We start from the raw sequence: 21898 nt of genomic DNA on the forward strand, positions 1-21898 counted from the left end.
TCAAAGCAGTTGTCATTTCTCATTCACAAACAGATATGTTTAAAAAACAAATCATATCTGCACAGTTAATTATTCGCAGCATCCCGTTTGTCTACACTGAATCTGCAGATTATGTCTAGTGATAAGCGTTAATATCAAAGCAGTTGTCATTTCTCATTCACAAACAGATATCTTTAAAAAACAAAATCATATCTGCACAGATTATTATTTGCAGCATCCATTTCATCCAGACCATATCTGCAGATTATGTCTTCTAGTATGCGTGAATACATGGAGCAGTGGTTTTTTCTCATTCATAAACAGATTATTTTTAAAAACCAAAACATATCTGCAAAGATGATTATTGCAGCATCCTTTTTATCCGGACAAAATCTGCTGATTACGTCTTGTGATATGCGTTAATATCAAAGCAGTAGTCATTTCTCATTCACAAACAGATATCTTTAAAAAACAAATCATATCTGCACAGTTAATTATTCACAGCATCCTTTTTATCCAGACCATATCTGCAGATTATGTCTTCTAATATGCGTGAATACATGGAGTAGTCGTCATTTCTCATTTATAAACAGATTATTTTTAAAAACCAAAACATATCTGCAAAGATGATTATTGCAGCATCCTTTTTATCCGGACAAAATCTGCTGATTACGTCTTGTGATATGCGTTAATATCAAAGCAGTAGTCATTTCTCATTCACAAACAGATATCTTTAAAAAACCGGATCATATCTGCATTTCTATAGTGCAAAAGTTCCTGTATGGATCCCAGAATCGCAGAGAACCTGTATCTTTGGCTAAAAATGAAGATATCCATAAATTTGTGCTAAAATAATTAAAATACATGCCTGTGGCAAAGCTTATGAATTGCTTAGAGCAATTTTAAAAAATCACAGAGGTAGCAAACATTAAAATAAAGAAAGTCACTATTAGAGAAAATTGTTCCTTAATGTCCATCATTCACTAAAAATTAAAAGCTTAGTGATAAATTATTTAAATACATGTTTGCTTATAGGAATAAATTGCGTCACTTGGATCATCGCCGAAAAAATCATTTAGCCAAAGATACAGGGTCTCTGCCATTCTGGGACAACCCATACAGGAACTTTTGCACTATAAAAAGGTATCTCCGTGAATTTTTTGGTGGTAGTAGTCCGGATCGAAATCTTACTTTCACCAATATTAAGGTTTAAATGGCTTATAAGATAGGTATAACACATATATATGACTTTAAATGTATTTTTATTGAAAGGTGAGCAAATTTCACAAAAAAGTATATTCATGTCTATAGTGAAAAATGCTTCCCTGAGGAGCTATGAATTAATTAATTTGTGCTGAAAACCCAAAAATTACCAAAATTGACATCTTTGGCTTTCTACCGTTTTGGTAAAAAGTAATTTAAAAATCTAAAAAAAATTCAGGTGCATTGATAACTGTTTCTGGAACATATTTCCGTGGGTTAAAGAAGAAAAAAATGTTTGATCTTCGATTTAACAGAGAACCGCCCATATATACATAAATTAGCATTATGGTTGCAGGAGAGCGCTGGTGCTGAACAGCCAGCACGACAGTAGACTCTACTGTAAAAGCATCATTGAAAATCAGATGATTTTCAAGGGAAAAGCGTGCTAATTTCGTATTTGATTAGCAGATGATTTTCAGGTGAAAAGCATGTGACCTCTTATTTTAAAAACCCAATTTTTTTCGCATTTGATTAGCAGATGATTTTTAGATGAAAATCATGTAAACTTTTATTACTTTAAAATATTATGTTTGTATTTATATTTTCTATAATTGAATAAACTTTTTAAACATTAGTATTATTATTTTTTTTTTATTATAATGGTTATAATGCTAGATTGTTTGCGTTTGCTATTTCGAAACATTTATTCAAAAAGACTGTTCATATTTAGTAATAAATTTTATCGTTCGCAAAGATTAATAGAATCTTTATGAATATTATTTATATTATTATTTATATATTTTTAAAATTGTAAAATGCTGATTTTAATAACTTTCAAATAAGTGTACAATAATAATAAAAATTTCAATGAATAGACAGAGAAACACAGTATCAGGAAGTTTATTTGTGGTTAGGAGTACTAAATAAGTATTTGGTAAATTTGTATGTTTTTTATTACAAAATATATTTCATCTATATACAATGCTCTTTTGATTTTAGTAATGTAACATATTTGGTAATGGCAAGATGTACATATTTCGAAGAACTTTCAAGAAATAATGCGTATATTAATTACTTGTGATTTATGGTTTAATGAGAATAAACCAGATATGAGTGTCTATTTAGACCCCTTTATTGACTACATGAATAGATTGTTAAAAGAAGAAATTTCATGCATTGTCAAAGGCAAAGAACGTAATTTAAAATTATATATTGTGTCATGCTGCCTAGACGCAGTAACACGGGCACCAGTTCAAGGAATCAAACAGTCTAATGGCAATTATGGTTGCAGTTGGTGCCTCCATCCTGGGACATGGGTTGATGATGCTCAAAAATATATTACAAACTCCTGTTGATTCTCGAGAACATAAAAGTACTGTTAATGATATGTTTATTGCTACTCGCGACAAACCAGTTAATGGTATTAAATATCCGTCTCCTCTAATTAATCTACCAAATTTTAATATCATTACCGGATTTGTTCCCGATTACATGCATTGCTGCTTAGAAGGAGTTGCGAAACAGTTTACTGAATATTATATAAAATCAATGAATAATGATGATATTATAGAAATTGATTCAAAAATAAACAAGATCACAGCTTCACATCAAATTGCAAGATTGAGTCGGCCAATAAGTGAGAGCGAAAGGCATAAAATTGGACAAGAGCCGGATAAAATTCAACGCTGGTCTACTCTCCGTGCCAAAGCTATGTCTTAACTCGTTGTGTGGAAAGTTTGGCCAGCGCAAAAATATGAGAAAAACGGAAATAGTGAGAGATTCACAGAGATTGTTCGAATTGTGAACTGAACCGTCACCACTGTGTAACTTATTTATCGCTACTTACACGACACTGGCTAGACTCAAACTTTTCTCCGAATTCGAGCCACTAGGTGAACTCGTGCTGTACTACGACACAGATTCCATAGTGTATGTTAGTCAAGAGAACGGTGATGATGAGTATGAGCCGTCGACGGGGACATTTTTAGGTCAGCTTACGGACGAGCAGGCTAGCTACGGGTTTAGCACACATTTCATTTCCTTTGTCTTCGGAGGTCCAAAATTTTATGCCTATAGGTTCGGAACACCGGCTGTAAATCGTGTGTATGCAAAATCAAAGGTATCCAATTAAATGCATCAGCAAGCTAAAAAATTAGTTTTGAACGTGTGAACCTGTTTATTCTAAGCGTCGCTTTATAGATGACGATAAGAGCTACCCATTACAGGTACATAACCTAGACAAATTAATAATGAAAAAAGAATGTAATCCGAACATGGCATTTTATAATTGAATACCTGTACCTAACGATTTTCTCCACCTCCTTCTCCTACCCGTCCTCCTTCTTTTTCTCCTCCTCCTATTACTTGTTCTTTACTGCGCTTGGATCTATCGGCACGAGGAGCCAGAGCATAGTGACTTATGTGCGGTTAGGCTGTCAGAAGCCGCTCGCGCGAAGCACGCAAGTGCGCGTCACAAGCCTCTCGGAGAGGCAAGTTGAATTACCTTCCAAACTAATCTTCCGAAAGTCTCGCGTGCGCGTGCACAAACGAGCTACCCAGACAGCTAGTTTAATGACTTGGCCATGCCTTTGGCAAGCTCGACAACTGCTCACGCATGCGTGCGAGAAGAAACTCCTCTACGCCACGCGTTCGTGGCTCTCCCCTGCCAGGGGGCGTTTCATCATCATCATCATCATAAACGTACGTTGGAGACATCCCTAGGCATGTATGATTTGCGGTCCCACCTCGTGTGGCAAGACAGTGTTTGTAAGCAATTTTCTCAAATACATCGCACAGATGAGCGATACACAATTTCAGCGTAGATTACTCTACAATACGGAATGACAGCCAGCTTATAAGGAATTTGCTGACAGTATTAAATTTCACGAGGGATTGCCAAAGACGTAGGACTACAGTAAAGATCCCGAGCGACCGAAACTCTTGATTTTCGACGATCTGATGCGCGAGTTGTCCAGTTAGAGTGTAGTCAGTCTATTTGTCAAGGGCAGTCATCATTGTAATTTGAGTATTTTCTTTCTTTCACAAAACCTCTTTCATCGGGGTCAGCGAGAAATATCGTTAAACTCAAATTGGATAGTTATTTTCAACAATCCTCGCGATCGATCGCAAATACAGCATCTGGCCCGACAGCTCCATCCCGAGGATCCGAAATATTTGCAAAAAGCCTATAGCGATGCTGTCTCTTGGCCCTCTTACTATTTACTGCTGGACTTAAAGCAAGATACACCGAAAAATTGCCGTTATCGTACGTGCATCTTTTCGTTCGATCGGCGTCAGTATGTTTATGTGTCGTGCAAACAGATTAAAAGCAACTTCATCAATGTGCCAACAATGTGCCAGTCGTTCAGGTGTGATGGATCGAACAACATCGACGGTGGCAGCAGCAGCAGCACACTAATCAATATTGGAACAACAACAGCAGCAGCAGACCAATCAATATCAGAACAGCAACAGCAGCAACAGCGCTATCGCTATCCCATTAGGTGAATGTATCTAAATATATTGAAAGTGCTGTGCTGTCATCTTAACACTGTGCAACGCAAAGCTCTGATGCGTCAATCCTGTCTGAAACTTGTGATAAGTCTGGTCCAGTGTGTACTAAATATCCTGCATGGAAATGTATCACTGATCAGACGTTATAAAAGCAAGTTACGCAAACACGCACCATTATTGCGCAAGATCATAGCTCTTGATCAGAGGATAAAGGGTCGCAAGAGACTTTTAATCAAAGCTCAAAACCTCGTACCAGTAATAGTGAAACCTGTCTTATTAGCATGGAACATGCTAGAAAAATAATTTTAGTACCTCAAGAGTGTAACGAGCTTGTGAGGCCGTATCAGCAACAACAACAACGTCCATGTGTATCAATAACAGCAGCAACACCACCACCATCGTCAAAGATAACTGTCATTGATGAGTGTGGAGCTAGTAGTGGTGATGGCGATGTTAGTGGTAATGGCCACAACCACTTAAACATAGTTTAGACACTGGGCTCCATAGTACTACGATTGAAAGACAAGATGAACAAGTTAATAATATATATATATATATATATATATATATATATATATATATATATATATATATATATATATATATTGTGAGACTAAGACTTAGCCATCATTCTAAGGAAGCCGTCAGATCCTTACTGAGGTGTCCAATCTGACGGTGGGACGAAACGCCGAGATTTTTATTTTATTTTTGAAAGGTATGCCTGTTCAAGAAACAGTGTCATAGCCTATTATTTCAAATTTAATTATGCTCGTATAGACCAAAAGAGTCATTTTAACATGTTTGGTAAGATGAACAAGATTTTGAACTCGAGTGAATTGGATGATTGGCAAAAGTATGCCATGTATCAGCAGGTGTTACAAAGGTTTTTACATTACAGAAAAAGTAGCGAGGACGATAAAGCCGGCAATGAATTGTTATTACCCGCCGCTGATAAAGCACCATCACAGCTACCACACTCGATTACTACAAATGGTGTTGGCGAAGTAATATTTAATATACATATTATCAATAGTGTGCCGACGAGCCTTCGTGGAAATGCGCAAAATTTAATTAATAGCTTACGTCTGGAGGCACAGCGTCGCAATTGGCATCCCTTGTGGGGATTGCTGCGGTCGTCAGGGGGAGAGAGAAAGAAAATCGCGGTGAGAGTGTGTGTGAGTGAAAGACCGCGATGCGTAGAAGTTTAGTGCGTAAGAAGAACGAGCGAACCGACAGCAACCCGGACATGCAGCGGGCTGCCGGGGAGACAGCGCATGCTGCGGCATTGTCAGCACCGCTTCGGGGACGCGAGTGTCGGCAGGCGGAGGAGGACCTCGACACAGAGCCACGCTATCAATACGGCGGTTCAGGCGCCCACTCGGGTTTCTCCGGCGTTTCTTAATTACGGGCGACATCCTCGACCCGTGTTAAGTTTGCGTCAGGAAGTCGAGGTAGGTAAGCCAGTCGAAAGGCGTGAGCCAGAGGAGTGGGTAGAGAGAGAGAGAGAGAGAGAGAGTAAAACGGTTAGATGCGCTACAAGATTTGGTGACAAAATTCACGAGTTTGGTGACAGAGAAACGGGAGCGGGTATATAAAAAAGGGAGGAAAGATGTACGCTTCAATCAAGGCGACTCGATAATGAGAAAAACCCACGTTTTGTCGGACGCGTCAAAGAGAAACTCGAAGAAGTTGGCGCCACATTAGGAGCGTCCGTATGAAATCGTTGAGGTGAAATCGCCAATCGTATACATACTGGGCCAGGGAGATAGGAGTTCGAGGCGGATAAATAAGGCTTATGTAGACGAACTCAAGCGGTGGATACCGTTGCGAAAAGCAGGAACAAATTAACTAATGCCTTTTATATACTCTCGAAAAATGGAGGAGCACCCGGTGGACGGGCAGGACCAACACCCTAGCCCACCGCTGCGCGATGGTGGAAGCAGCCCAGCGGAACCAATGGAGGAGGCCCCAACTTGTGTATCGTACGCACAAGTGGTTGTCATTCCGGCCGAAGCGAGCTGTTACACCACCAATTCCGGCTGCCCGGAGAACACCGTCGAGGGGGCTGAATAATTTAGGGAGGGGGATGGTCAGCCTGAAGATCGGCATAGCCACTCCGAGGCTCCGCCTGCCTCTGGCTGACGTCCCGAAGGAAGCCGAGGAGGTGATGAGCTCCCAGAAAAGTGGATCATCACCTGAGAAGGAGCAAGAGAAGAAGGGTGAGGAGAAAGACAGGCTGACGGAGAGTCAGCCCTTGGAAGAGGAAGAATCGAGAAGTGAGCAGGACGATGCGCTGAATCGTGCTGTATTGCAAGGGACGATACCTCGTCGGCTGGGCGGCGCGCTTCACCAACCACTGAGAAAATGGGTCCAATGAGGACTTGGAGAGAGAGGGCGGATTACCCGATGGGGTCATTTCAAGCGAAGCAAGTAAGGAGGCCGAGGAAACCCGGGTAGTTCATCAGGAACTAGAGCGATACATCGCTACCTCCGCTGGGCAAAACCAGCAAGACCCGCCTCCGGAACTTGAGGAGCCCATGGATTGGCAGGAGATTGGGGCGACTGAGACGGAGCCTACGAGGAGGAAGAAGAAAAAGAAAAAGAAGAAGAAGAAGTATAATCCGAACAGGCAGCTCACAAAAGACGATTACGTCCCTTACTACCTGGGAAATAGCGACGACGACGACGAGGATCCAGGCTTTCCCGGGAGATCGGGATTCTTTGGAGGGATCTACGGAGGGACGGCCACCATCGATTGGGATAACTCGGTTCCAACGCCTCGAGACGACGGAGACCCACCCCAGGTCGATGTGGAGGAAGCCCCAACGGTAGAGGTGCCGATGCGCGTGATCAACGGGAGAGAGAACAGCAGCATCCGAGAGAAAGAGAGCAGCAGCAACAGCTGAGAGTGGTGGAGCTTCAGAGGCTTGAGGACGAGCGGCGCCTGGAGGTTGAACCCATTCTGCCACTAGCGCCCGACGAAAACCCGACGGCGCGGTTAACTCACTCCCCGGGTCGGAGTAATCAGGAAAGAAGAGATAGAGACCAACGAGGAGGAAGAAAAGAGGCCGCAGGGCCATCTTTGGAGCAGGGTGCGCGGAACCAGTCATCAGGGCTAGATAGAGGAAGGAGTAGATCGCTGGGACGCAGACCCCTGCCGGTCAGGGTAAGAGGAGTGTGGTTTGGGGGTCTGAACCCAATTCCAACCGACCCGATTGTGGATCCAGCGCCGTACCACTGTTTCAACTGTTGGCAGCAAGGCCATACGTTGAACACCTGCCCTCGTGGGATCTTTCGCGATTTTTGCTTTAAGTGTGGAAGGCGTGAGACAACCACTCCGGAATGCCCTCGTTGTGCGGAGGCATACCGCAACCAGGGTACCCTTGGGGAGGAACGTCGACAAAGCCCACTTAGAAGAGCTCCCGAGATCGGAGCCGCGGCAAACGTCAACGAGGAGAGACGAGGAAGAGAATGAGTGCAGCCAGTAGAGAGAAGGGAGACCAACCGGCGCCAGCAGCAAGCAGGAGAGGCTCCGCAGCCGCAAAGCATTGATCAAATTCTGCAAATCCCGCGTGGCCTGGAAGGAGCGATAGTTGGGACGAGAGAGTTGCTTCGTCGTGAAGCTGAGAGGAGAGACCGGGAAGAGGATCCGAACGCAAGAAGGAGGTAGAATAATGAAGGAGAGTTAGAGAGTGAAGGCGAGCCAGAGAGTAAAGGAGAATCAGGAAGTAAAGGAAAGTCAGAGAATGAAAGAGAGAGAACGGGGTACACTTGTCCATTGAGTGTGACCTCGGGGGCTAGAGGGTGAATGAAGGGTGGTGACCCCGCCCAGCTTCAAATAACCCTCATAGGGAAAGCAGGGTGTTTCCTCACCTGACTAGGAAAGTGAAGGGAGGGGGATTGCGACGTGGCGCGTCGCAGCCGCGCCGAAAAATCTCTTTTCGGCACGGCAGATTCTTCGCTTGGAAAATAGAGCGCGAACGTTCGGCAACGAGCCACACAGCTTTGTTGTCAGAGTCGTCGCGCGTCCCAAGAATTCCTGGGTCTGGTGAGCACGCGGTGACGTTCCGAGAAGCAGCAAGATGAACGTCGCGAGAGAGACAGAGGATTAGCCAATCAGGGAGAGATAGTGCGGCCCGGGCCGCAAATCAGTGCGCGGCTTCGTTTCGGCCTGAGGAGTAGGGGAGGTAGCGAGCGCGACGGGCGCGCGCGGACCAGCAGTATCTCGTGAGCCCTCGTTGAATGAAGAGTTGACGTAGAGGTTTACGAGCGCGAGTGAAAGAGTTTGAGAAGAGTCGGTATTTGGGGGAAGTCTCACAGCTTTCCTGAGGCGCATCCCGGCGACCAGGGTGAGCAGAGAGGGAGTTCTGGCGGAAGGACCGCCACGGCCCAGTCACCGGCGATCAGTAGGAGAGAGGACGACGTTGAAGAAGACGAGATGGGAAGGACGCCCAAGATCCAGCCAATGGCCCACCTTCCCTTGGAGAGAGATTGATTAATAATGTTTATTAACGCCAAGGTCAAGGACCGTATGGCGAACTCGAAGTACATACAGAAAGATACAGGTGTTAGGGCGAAGAATGTACATAGTATAAAATAATAGCACAGAATATACAGAGTATGAGAGTATTTTGCTCTCTCTCTCTCTTTTGCAAGTAGAGACAGAAAAAGTACAATAAAAATAACGGCAAGAAATTACAGGCAAAACCAAATGTTATCAGATGAAATCGTGATTAGTAATACAAATGAACACGCTAACTAAACGCTTAACGCTTATGCTACGTAGTGTTGTTCAAGGCTTAATAGATACTCGTATAAGCGAACTTTAAAGGTTTCGACGGTGTTACATAATTTAATTGCGCACGGAATAGCGTCCCAAAAATACATGCTCTGGATCGAAAAAGCGTTCCTATACAGTTCTGTCCGCGGTGTCGGAATCGAGAAAGCCGAAGACTGATTACGAGCCGATCTACGTGTATCCTCCATGATTTTAGGAAATAACTCTGCCAAGTATTTCGGTTTATGGCATGTAAAAATCTTGTAAAGTTTCACCCCTAAAAAATACTCACGCCTACGTGTTAAGGAAAGCTATTTCAATCTCGTAAAGTAGGGTGCTAATGGAGAGTTATTTTTTAATCGAAAAATAAAGCGTATTGCCGAATTATACAACCTTTGAAGTTTTACTCCAAGATAATCCGGTAAGTCATAGTAGACAACACACGCATAATTAAAAATTGGCATGAGTAGAGTACTCACTAGCTGGGCTTTAAGAGCATATGATAAATTATAACACTTAAATCGAAGGCGATACAGAACGAAGTGGGCATTCGCACATATCTAACTGATATGCGCATTCCATGTAAGAGTAGTTGAGAAGGTAACGCGTAAGTTTTTGACTGTGTCAGACAATGGTATGACACTACCGTCAACCACAATAGGTGGAATCAGGTCCTTGTTCAATCGCATGTGATGTTGTACTGAACCTATCAAGATTGCTTTTGTCTTAGCAATGTTAAGCATCAGTCCCTTGTCTCTCGACCAAGAGACAACAGCGTTCGCATCTTCGTTCAGCTTACAAACTGTCGACTCAAAGTCAGAAGGGTGGCACTGAATGTAAATCTGTAGATCGTCCGCAAAGAGCATACACGTTGCATTACAGTGGCGTAAAACTGAGGTGATAAGATTGATAAAAATAAGAAATATTATAGGCCCAGGAGACGACCCCTGAGGAACACCAAAGGTATTCATTTTAAAGGCCGAAGTTGTGCCATCTAAATCAACTACTGCTTGGGAACGACCCGTTATGTAAGAATGATACCACGTGATAGCATTAGCTGAGAAAGTTATGTCACGCATTGTTTGCAATAGAAGTACATGGTTTATGGTATCAAAGGCACGTCTAAAATCGAAAAGCAACAGTAAGGTTATCAACCCTCGGTCAGCTCCTCGTCGAATGTCTTCAACAATCCTTAGCAAAGCTGTTTCAGTAATATGGTCTGCTCTAAAGCCTGATTGGCGAGGGGAGATAATAGACTCATTTTCAAGATATGCAATAGTTTGTTGTGTTATTAGTGAGTCGAAGACTTTTGCAAAATGGGCCAGATTCGCTACTGGTCTTGTTTCGGTAGTCGAGTTCGGGCTTGCAACTTTACCTCAAGGGTACAATTTGTGACTTCTTCCATAGCACTGGATAGGTACCTGATGTAATTGATCGATTAAATAGATCGGTAAGAAATGGAGTTATATCAGCTAAAACTGTTCCAAAATAAGTCAGGGAAAGACCATCACAGCTGCGGCTTTTTGACTTAGAAAGGCATTTTAGAATTGCCTGATAAACTTCATAAGGTTGAAGTAAGGAGTTCAAACTTACCCACCTCCAAGTCGACGGAATCAGAAATAACCCTGAGTGTGTCATTAGAACATGGAGGATGAATAGTGGTGACCGAAGAGTAATAATCAATTAACTCATCTTTAGAAAAGAAGTGAAGTGGAGATTTGAGAACATTACCAACCAGGCCAAATTTACGCAATATGCTCCAAGTTTTAGATACGTCTGAGCAGTTTTGAATGATGTAGGTATCCCTAGCCTCTTTAATTTCACTCTTCACTTTATTGTCTAATTTTCTGTAGAGTTGATACACACGGGGGTCTCCCGAACGTACTGTCCGCTTAAATTCACGATCACGTTCCTTACATTTATCTTTTATATTCTTGGTGATCCACGGTGATGACTGTTTACGCACTTTACGAGTGGTAAACGGTGCGTACAAATCAAGTAGCTTTACTGATAAACAAATTATCGCGCTCCTTAAAGCTAGGTGGATTCAGGCGGTTTACAGTAGATGTATCCACAAACTTGTTATATGACGCAAGACAACACGGTTTACAAACTTTAGATAACGCAAATCTAGCTAAATACCCTTCGTGAAATACCAAATTACATGTAAGGCACGTGATAATAGCCAATATGATGTCGTAAAGACCTATGACAGGCAACGCAAAAAAAAGAAAAACATCTATACGATAAGTAACAAGTTACGCATAGTTCGTTAAAAACTGAAATTTCAATAAAACTAAATCTAAACTAAAGCTAAAATAACGTGGAGAGCGCAAAAGGTGAAAAAAAACTGTTTGAAATGGCAATGCACTATAGATGACGAAAGTAAGTGATTGTGGACAATGTAAAGTCAGACATCGGTAACTGCAGTGCCCTTTTGCACCCGTATATACAGTGCTGCAGGTATACGTGCTGTCAGACGCAGAAAAATTTGCAAAAAAAGCTTTAACAGCACTTTTGCAAGAAACTAGAATTTTTACTAACACAAACACGACCTACGAGCACAATATATGAAGCTGCGCGTGAACAAAAACGAGATATAACGAAACTCGATCGCCACGTGGTCGAGTAAACCTAACCTACAAAGCCACTTAAATTCGATACGCACTAATCACTCACACTGCCGGCGCTAATTATCTGATAACTACCACGATATTTAACGCACAATAATAATGGAAAAATTAAATTTCTAGTAATTAGATAACTATATACACTAAAATTATACTAAGCACATGAGCTGATATAAGGTCAGCATGTATTTTGCGCAAAGTTAATTTAGAGCCACTTCACAACACACAAACTTGAGACTGGGTAGGCAGGGTCGCTGGACGATACTGGGACAGGAAGAGCATCCAACAATCCTGGGCGCAAACACGATAACAATCAGTCGAGAGAGAGAGAGAGAGAGAGAGAGAGAGAGAGAGAGAGAGAGAGAGAGAGAGAGAGAGAGAGAGAGAGAGAGAGATCAGTCGCGCCTGGGAGACAAGCGAGGTTTCCGGGAACCGCGGATGAGAGATCCTGAAAGCGGCGATTACACGCGGTAAGTGGTCTTAGGGGATAAGAGAGACGCGAGCGAGGAGATTAGAACGCGGCATCGTGAGTGCTTGTGTGAGAGGGAGAGAGAGAGACGAGTGTGTGCGCGTGCAGTGCGGGTGCACGAGGAGAACACCGTAAGTAGTGCAGGGCGTACGGTGTGAAAAGTGAGAAAAGCGCGACAAAGGGGGTATACGCTTGTCCTACTGGATTGGTGTCCGTGGCGTCGAAACCCAGCGCCGTGTGGAGCTGAGGAATTGGCCTCGCGCCTCGTGAGCGGGAGAGCGACAGAAAGAGCGAGAGAGAAAGATACCGTCAGCGGGGCGACCAGCACTTCGTGCGAGGTCGGCCACGCCGGACGCCGCAAACAAAGGAGCGCTGCGGCGTAGCGAGAAGCGAGCGGGAGAAGCGGCGGCGCGCGCGAATGCTCGCCAACAAAGGAGAGAGAGGGGAGTGGGGGAAGAGAGCAGGTCTCCGCCGGCTCGGTCTGACTAGGCCGTACGCTGAGTCGGCTGCCCGCGAGACGTGAGTAGAGACGAGAGTGCCACGCACGAGTTTCGGTGCGAAAGCACCAGGACAGCGCGGAGGAGAGAGAGTGTTGCTTACGCCCTGCGTGGCTGAATTGCGAGGGAGGCAGAAGTCACCGCGTTGTAGGGAAGGGTTGGGTGAAATATAGAGGATTCATTACTGCAAATAAAGAGTAATTATTTCTTTCCTTCCCCCCACGTGCTCCCAAACGTACGACGACTGCGGCGAATCCGCCGCGTAATAAATAAATTCGGGCGCATTGAAGCGCCAGGAGTTGCGCACCTGTGCTGGGAGGCACAGCGTCGCACGGGGTTTCGGTTAGTTTGTTCGCGTACTTCACGAGGCACACGTTCCTCTGGAATTTATAGGCAATCAGAAACTTCATAGTGCTATAGCAACGGCTGCAGCGAAAGAATCTAACAGCAGTAGCAATAACGACTCTCTGCTTGCTGCTTTTGACGCGTTATAATAAGTGCCGACACAACAACATAAATTAGTATCCAGTGAAAGTAGTAGTGACAAGGACTACAACGAGGGGGAAAAGAAGGGCGAAAAGGAGGAGGGATAGGAGGAGGAGGACAAAATAGCAGATCCGAATAATTTGACATTTTTTAAATATCACATAAGTAATAAAAAGAGAAAACGAAGTGGCAGTAGTATTAGTACAGCAGCAGCAAACACTACGGTCGATACTTCAAATAGACCTATAGCACCACCTGCTAAAAAACAAGTAGTAGTACTAAAATGGCCCAAGCTTGTACACATAAAACAGCAGCACCACAAAAAATAAACTTAGAGTCATCTAGTATGCTGGACATGTTAATCAATTGAGTACCTTTCGAGATCCATATACCGGAATACCAGTTTCAGCACCAGTTGTACAGCACCGTAGAGAGCCCATCCCTTTGTTTTAAACCATCGCGTATCGTGAAGGGTTCTGATACATTACCGCCTACTCGGACCTTTTCCGTGCTTCCGTTCAGACATATTTGAATTAATCTCACGAGTTTTTCTGGTACACCGAGAAGTACTAGAATTTCATACATTTTGCATTGCTTAATAGATTTGTACGCTTTTTTAAAATCTATCTATAGTTGATGTATAGTTTTGGAAAATTCTCACTTTTTCTCTAACAACTGTCTTATGGTATAGAGTTGATCGCTCGTCGATCTGTTGCGCCGGAATCCGCACTGATAGTCTTCTACTATATATTCTGCGAATGAAGTGAGTCGAGCTTGTATTACTTTTGACAGAACTTTGTCGCACGTTGCTAAAAGTGATATACCTCTATAGTTATTGCAGTCTGTCTTATCCTCCTTTTTAAAAATCAGTATAATGATAGATTTCTTTCAATTTTCGGCTATTGTTTCGCCCTACATTTGAGTAACTCAGCTGGTATAGAGTCATTTTCCGCTACTCTGTTGTTTTTTAGTTTTTTAATCGCGGCCTCTACTTCTTGGTAGCTCGGACCCTCTACGTGAAGTTCAGCAGTGTAAATTTTGTCCCCTAATTCTCCGCTATTTTCGTGCACGTTTAATAATTTATCGAAATAATTTTTCCACAGCGACAGTAATTCGTTGTCATTTGTTACGAGGTCCCCGTTTTCGTCCTTCATCAATTGCGCTCTACTCCTAAAATCTTTTCTGATGGCCTTAATCCCTCTATACATTTCGGGGGGGTTATTTTCCTTACTGTTAGTTTCTATTCTCCTTATAAGATTCTTTTGATACTTCCGCTTCTTATTTCTGTAGATCGCACCTCCCTGTTTCCTTACGTTAGAATACTCTTATACGGTCATATCGCTTCTATTGCGTAAGCTATCTAATTTAGCCTTTTTGCGCCTTTCAAACCAGAGTTCGCACTCTTCATCAAACCATAGTTTGCTCTTTGGCTTTTTCTTTTTACCTGGTACTTTGTTTGTGGCCTCTTTTACCGTTTTTTCGATCTTCCCCCCATAAGCTATTCGGTTCGTTATTCCCCTCCGGCGATGTGTTTGCTTCTTCAAGTGCCTGAAACCTGTTATTAATTTCTATCTAGTACATAATTTGCTCTGTTCTATCTCTTCACTTTTCAATATTGAAGCTTTCTACCCTGTTTGTTCGCTTACTATTTTGATTCGCTACTAATCTAGCTCTTAATTTGGCTACTACTAGGACGTGGTCTAAGTCGCTATCTGCCCCTCTATGAGCCCTTACGTCGAGAACGTTAGTAGGACGTCTTTTTTCAATGAGAAAATGATCAATTTGGTTTTGTGTGGCCCTGTCCAGCGATGTCCACGTTGCTTTGTGTATGTCCTTGTGCTTAAAACTTTGATTTTAAGATCTACTGCTGCTGCGAAATTTATGACGCTAATACTGTTATTATTGCTGACTTCGTGCAGGCTTTCCTCCCCTATAGTAGGTCTAAACATTTCCTTTCTACCTATTTTAGCATTGAAATCGCCTAATACTATTTTTGTGTCGTAAGACGCGAACTGGTCGGTCACCTGCTCTAAAGTTTCGTAATAGAGATCCTTAGCTTTTTCTTTTTTGTCCGGACAGTGTACATTAATAAATACATATCTATACCATTCACCTTCGATGATGATGTACGAGAGCCTATCATTGACGAATTTGGAACTTTTAACCGAATGTATGATTATTTTGCTTACGAGAAATCCGGTGCCTAGGGATTCCCCGCTCCCGGCCCCATACAGGTACGTGAAGTTACCCGATGCCAGTACTCCGCCATCTGGCCACCACGATTCCTGTATTGCTACCAAATCTAGATTGTAACTATCAGCTTCCTTTATGAGTTCTTTAAACGCGCCTGCTCTGTATAGACTGCGAACATTCCAAGTTCCGACCCTTAAGTCCCTTTTGGTTTGGTTTTGATTTTTTTGAGCTATGTTAGTATGTTAAACTTGCGTGCTTTGATTCCTATTCCGACCGCAGGTGAGTCCACCGTTCTAGAGGTGATAACCCCCATACCTCTCTAGAACTAAGTATGAGAGATTTTCGACTTTGACGAGGATACTGTCGACTTGTCGTCAGACACATTACGGGTTTATTCTCGCATCCTAACGCCCCCCTGCAAGGCAGCGCGCCTTCGCTGGCTTCGTTACCGCGTAAGACCAGTTGACGAATCATTCTACATATCCCCTTTCGAGGCAGTTGTCATCGCTCCCGCTTCCTCCTCGGCAGCTGTATTTTTGATCATTTTTGTAATGTGTGATAAGAGAGATAGATTAAGAGATAAGAGATAATGTGAAGTGTTTTTTGTTGTGGTGCTTGCGTAGTGTTTCTAGATGAATGCGTTCGACAGTGTGGGCTCATCACACCCACGCCTGTTCCCATCGGCTGTCCGCGACTGCTTATTCAATTTATTCGCAGCTAACCTTTTTCTCAGGGGCTGCTCACCTATCCACAACCTGAGGACGCGCTGTGTAGTGGTGGTAAGCACCCACCCGTCCAACCTGGACGACAACGCCCAAGATCTGCTTAGGCTAGCGGCATTGTAACAGCCTTATATGCATTTTAAACCTTTAAATTTGAAAATCTGGATGTTTGATTCAGACTACGACCACCTCAATACAGTAAAAAGATACCTTTTTATAGTGAAAAAGAAGCTGTAAAGTTTCAAAATGGGCCTGACCTTCTACTAGAAGTTATGTTGTAAACAAACATGATATAATGGCTGATAAGTGGTTTATATGCGAATTTGACACTTACAACCTAGTACATTTTATGTCTACCGATACGTATCGGTAGACAGGAAATGTACTTGTGTAAATGTATGACGTCTGCCCGTAAGACGCAGACATTTTTTGGCATGCCTTCAAAGCGAAATAGGCCAAACCAAAGGCAGAGAAAAAAATGTTTACGATTATGTGAGACTAACGACACAAAATCAAGAAGAAAAAAACCGATTACCCTAGGATAAGGTAGAGGCGCGTGTGCGTAATATTTACCAAATAGACTTATATATTTTATGTACTAATAATTAAAGGGCACCAATTGAGGGGTACTAATTGAGGGGCGCCAAATGAAGGGCACTAATTGAGGAGCAAACTTTTTGAATTGGCTGCGGCGAAACTTTTATTGTAATGTAAGTAATAATAAGATACGTATAAATATACGATATTAATTTTAATAGTGTTGTCTTCTTAAATCAAAAAACTTCATTCATTTGTATGCCTTACTAATAAGTCTAAAGAACAGCTTAAGTTCAAACGTGATTATAAATTATTTTTAATGGTGCTATTATTTGAATGGTAGCACTGGAAATGAAAGCTAATGCTGAATTTTGTATCGTTCTAATTTTTTAACAAAATTATAACGATTAAGGTATCGTTATTATATTGTATTATATTATTGTATTCTGCATCATTATTATAAAAATACCTTAATTTTTGTCTCTTCCTGTCAGCTTTCGGTGTACTATTGATTAATCTTTGATTTACTTTTTTGGAGTAGTTTAGCTAACATACCTCATTCCGGCCAGTTTTGTTTATTTCCTGTATATTTATGGTCAATTGACGGCTATTTTTGGTCACTTTCGGGTCATTTTGTATTTCCTCCGATTACTTCCGGTCAATTTCGGTTCACTTCTGGTCGACTTTTAATTTCATTTTTTTATATTCAAAAACACTTATCACAAGGTAAGACGTTGGCAGTTATAAGCTTCGTTTCTATCTTGATAAATATGTAACTTTGTATTATAATTCCAATTTTTTCTTGAAGTTATGAAATAACTGAAAAAATCGCGAAACTTTTGCAGCTTACAGAAGTTTTTCTCTATGCTTATACATACATGTTAGTGAATGTCAAACATATTCAAGTTTAGCAGTTAAGGTTGAATCAGCTAAGTGGTTATCAAAAAAAGGAACTTAAGTTAGGATCATTAAAACAGGGGTATGGCAAATCCTTATAGGCTATGTCATTAATTTTTACACACTTACATATATATATATATATATATATATATATATATATATATATATATATATACATATATCGTAACCCAAATAACCTCTGTGTAGCTTTTCTTGCTTTCTATGACTACGCTGTAGGTTCGTAAATGAAGCGTAGATTTAAAACATAAAAATCTGTAATTTAATCTTTTGCATTTATAATACCTATTACAATATTAAATTTTCATAAAAATTTTTACTTTCACAGATGCAGAAAATGTAAGAGACGTTACCGAAAAAGATGCTATCTTTTCTTTAGGTTTGATATTATTTAATGCATTAGATTATGGTCTTAGTGAAGAGGTGGAAATTTCGTTACGTCCAGAATTACAACATCTTATTGCGTGCATGACAAACCTGAGTATAGGTCAGTCTACATTTAAAAATTTTATTCAATATATATTTTAACTGTTGCTTTTCGTATAAAATGATAGTACATAATAAAACAAGGAGCTAAAATCGTTGATTATTCCCACGGGAGTAATCACCCGAGGGAATGATCGACTTTAGTCCCGCGTTGCATATAGAACTTTATTCACGACTTAACTATGTAGCCAATTTGTTCCTTTGAAAAGTGGGACTCACGTCAATACAAATACAATTTCCAAATTTTTGAAAGTTTCTAAAATTAAAATTTTATATATATATATATATATATACATATATATATATATATATTGTTTAATGATTCTTACAGTATTCCTGAGTTAATATAATTGTTTAATTGATTATTTAAACAATTTAAGGTACTTTTACACAAAAAATCAATATCTTATTTTTTTTTTAAGTTAAGGTGGTGAGATCCCCTTAAACGGTATATCAGTAATCTCTTAGCCATAGCCAAACAAGTGATCTTCGCAACGGCTAAATTGGAGGAGAATTTTAAAACATTGAGGTTTATACCAGCAATAATCTTCTCAAAGGTTATCCAAACAGAAGGTCGAATTTGCCCTCCAAGAAGCCAAGCTTGTAGAACTTGAGAGTAGCTGTGCATCGATAAATGACGGATGCGCAGCTATGGCTAAACGGTTTTGACAACTGAAATAACAGATGCGATATTTTTACGATGTAAATAATAATAGCAACATTAGTAATAATTTAAACTAGTGTGATTCACCTCGCTCCTAACTTCGCTCGGTTAAAATATACATTGCGATAGTGATTCAAGTTTTGTTAAAATCTTTTTTCTAATTTTTAATAGTATTAACAAAAAATGTCTTGATGATGATCATACAATTTTTATTAATAGGTTTTTTCCAAATGAATATAATTTACGTATATCTTCTGAGCAAGTGCAATGTCAAACTAATTCTTATGATTGCGGTGCTTTTGCTATAGCATTTTCAGTCGCTATTCTATTTGCCCATGTAATGTACAATTTGATATTAGTAAAATGCGAGAACATTTGATTAGAATGTATGATACATTAACTTTATCATTTTTTCCAATATCAAAAGATTCTAAAAATAAAATTTATTTTGACACATTTGCTGAGTTTAAATTAAATTTTGGTAAAATTATTATTGAAAAACTTAAGTTATTATATACAGAGAGACTTGGTAAAAAACAGCAATCATTAATATACCCTTTTAGAAGCCAATAAAAACATTATATAGATAATAAAGTACTACAATCAACGCAGCGGGACACTAGAACAAGCCACGAGCTAAGCTTTAATATATAAATGCAATTACAACAGACAAGACACATGTTATGACACAAAAATTAACCAGGAGGTCATCCGATGCATCAATACTGAACTTGCGACAGGAAACAGAAAACTGACAGCTGCCCACCTGAAGGAGGAGAGGCGCAATTTATGAACGTTCGGGGTAATAGCCCTCGAGTAGCTGACAGCCTGCGACCACCCGATAAGCTATGAATTAACTTCAAGGAGAAGGGACGCCAACGCAATTTTGGAGCACCGCCAAAAAGACACACCCTTCGCCCTATCCTTTTCCACACCTCATCAACCTATAGAAACCTGTGTGACCACGAGGAGGAGCCTTCTGCATCCGGAGCTTGTACTGACAGGGCGAAGATCTGCCCGATCGCCATTCAACATTTTATTCTAAATCTGACTTAAACTATTACTATGACTAACATCTCTATTAAACCTACATCTTACGTGTCACACGGTTTATTTGAACTTTCCGCCCGGAGAACGAGTCTGCGCAGTGATCGACAACCATAGAGTACAGCAGAGCAGATAGACGAGCAACATCGATTACAAGGTAAGCCACTGTTGTAATGTCCCACGTTTATACTCTTAAATTATATATTTGTACATCCTGCAAACCGGCAATCGTGTGAGCACGTAGAGAGTGCATATGCATCGCAGGTGCATCTGATTGAGACATTGCACAGCCGAGCGTCGAAAATCGAAGCGAGTGCTCTGACCTCTGTGTCAGCACTCTTCGCGCGCGAACCACGACTGCAAAGCGTACGTGTCAATCCTTAATGTGCTAAATGCTGATTGGACTATCGCGATCTTCTTCATCTAAATTTCATAACTGCTTGCATCGGCACCGAGGCTTTAAAAATCCCGGAGCCGATCCACGCAGTGCCTTTTTGCGTAGTGACTGACTCCCTGGCGGTTACGACTGATTCTAAAGTAAGGCGTCGGTGTTTGCTAGTGTTAGTGTTTGGAGCGTGTTAAATCCGTCCAACACCTTGGGAGCGTGCTAAATCCGTCCCTTGGCATAGCATACACCGGAGAGCCCTTTAAACGCAGATCCGTGCCACAGAGATAAGTACAAGCTAAGGATTTAGGCAATTTTACTATATATTGCCACGTAAACGCGTGTAGATCGTAACAATCAGCATCTGCCACAAACGAATGACTAGAACCATCTTAAGTGCGCAGGTTTATAATAATTGTAAGTCGCTAAGATAAATTACAGTTAAGAAATTAGACTAAAGTTTCTAATAAACTACTGTAAAAATTACAACTTGCAAATCTAATAATACAACATCAAAACTCAGTCAACTCTGTATTCTGAACGTCTGTGAAGTGCTCTGGGTCAATAAAAACAAAACAATCGATATAATTAAAAACCTTGTGTATTAAATTGTTAATAATAATTAAACCTCAATTGGCCCAAATAAATTCAAATCAGCTACGCAGTCACGACGTGCAGGTAAGAGTACGATTCTTGTGGACGAACCATCAGCGTCCACACACGAGGTGAGTTAAGCGGATATAACGCTAAGTCCGCAGGACACAGAAGTGTCACAAGCAACTTGTCTACAACGATCGTAAGTAACAGCGGACACTCCTACGTTTGCCAAACGCAGTCGTGGACAGAATACCGACCGTACACGAATTCGCGTCCGCGCAGACGAGTAGCGTGAGACATACTCTATTCTTACAGTCCGTGTGTAACTCTAGTAACATAAGGCTCTTGAGCCAAAGGCTAGTTCTCTTGATTTAAATAATTATTTGTATACTCGCGCAGCCCGTCCTAACACCAAGTATGGTCAGTAGGTGAACTAGGCCAGTTCTGGCGCAGTTAGCGCTATGCCATCCTTCAACTTCACTACGTCATCCTTTAACTGTGCTACGCCATCCTCCAACTGCGCTACGCTATCCTCCAACTGCGCTATGTCAGATCCTAACTGCGCTACGCCAGATCCCAACTGCGCTACCCTGATTTTCTTTTACCCCCGATTTCCTTCTACCCCGATTTCTTTTTACCCCGATTTCCTGCCTCCCCGATTGATTTTCCACTACCCCTATTTCCTGCTGCGCTACCTTGATTTTCCGCTACCCCGATTTCATGCTACTCCCAATTTCTAACTGTACTACCTCCAACTACTATAAGCCCATGCTACCCAGTTAAAAGCTGCAGTCT

General features: G+C 41.5%; 1 protein-coding gene across 7 annotated transcripts in view; it reads left to right on the top strand.

The window, feature by feature from the left end:
• LOC103317188 (protein spire) overlaps positions 1-21898 on the top strand; it is a 598612-nt gene that overhangs the window by 117382 nt on the left and 459332 nt on the right. For all 7 annotated transcript variants that reach the window (XM_031928198.2, XM_031928197.1, XM_031928202.2 and 4 more), the window contains one exon: positions 18253-18411. In XM_031928198.2, coding sequence (XP_031784058.1) covers positions 18253-18411 — 159 coding nt within the window. The remainder of the gene's footprint in view (positions 1-18252; positions 18412-21898) is intronic.

This window comes from Nasonia vitripennis (genome assembly GCF_009193385.2).
Source record: "Nasonia vitripennis strain AsymCx chromosome 4 unlocalized genomic scaffold, Nvit_psr_1.1 chr4_random0004, whole genome shotgun sequence".
Classification (NCBI taxonomy): Eukaryota; Metazoa; Arthropoda; class Insecta; order Hymenoptera; family Pteromalidae; genus Nasonia; species Nasonia vitripennis.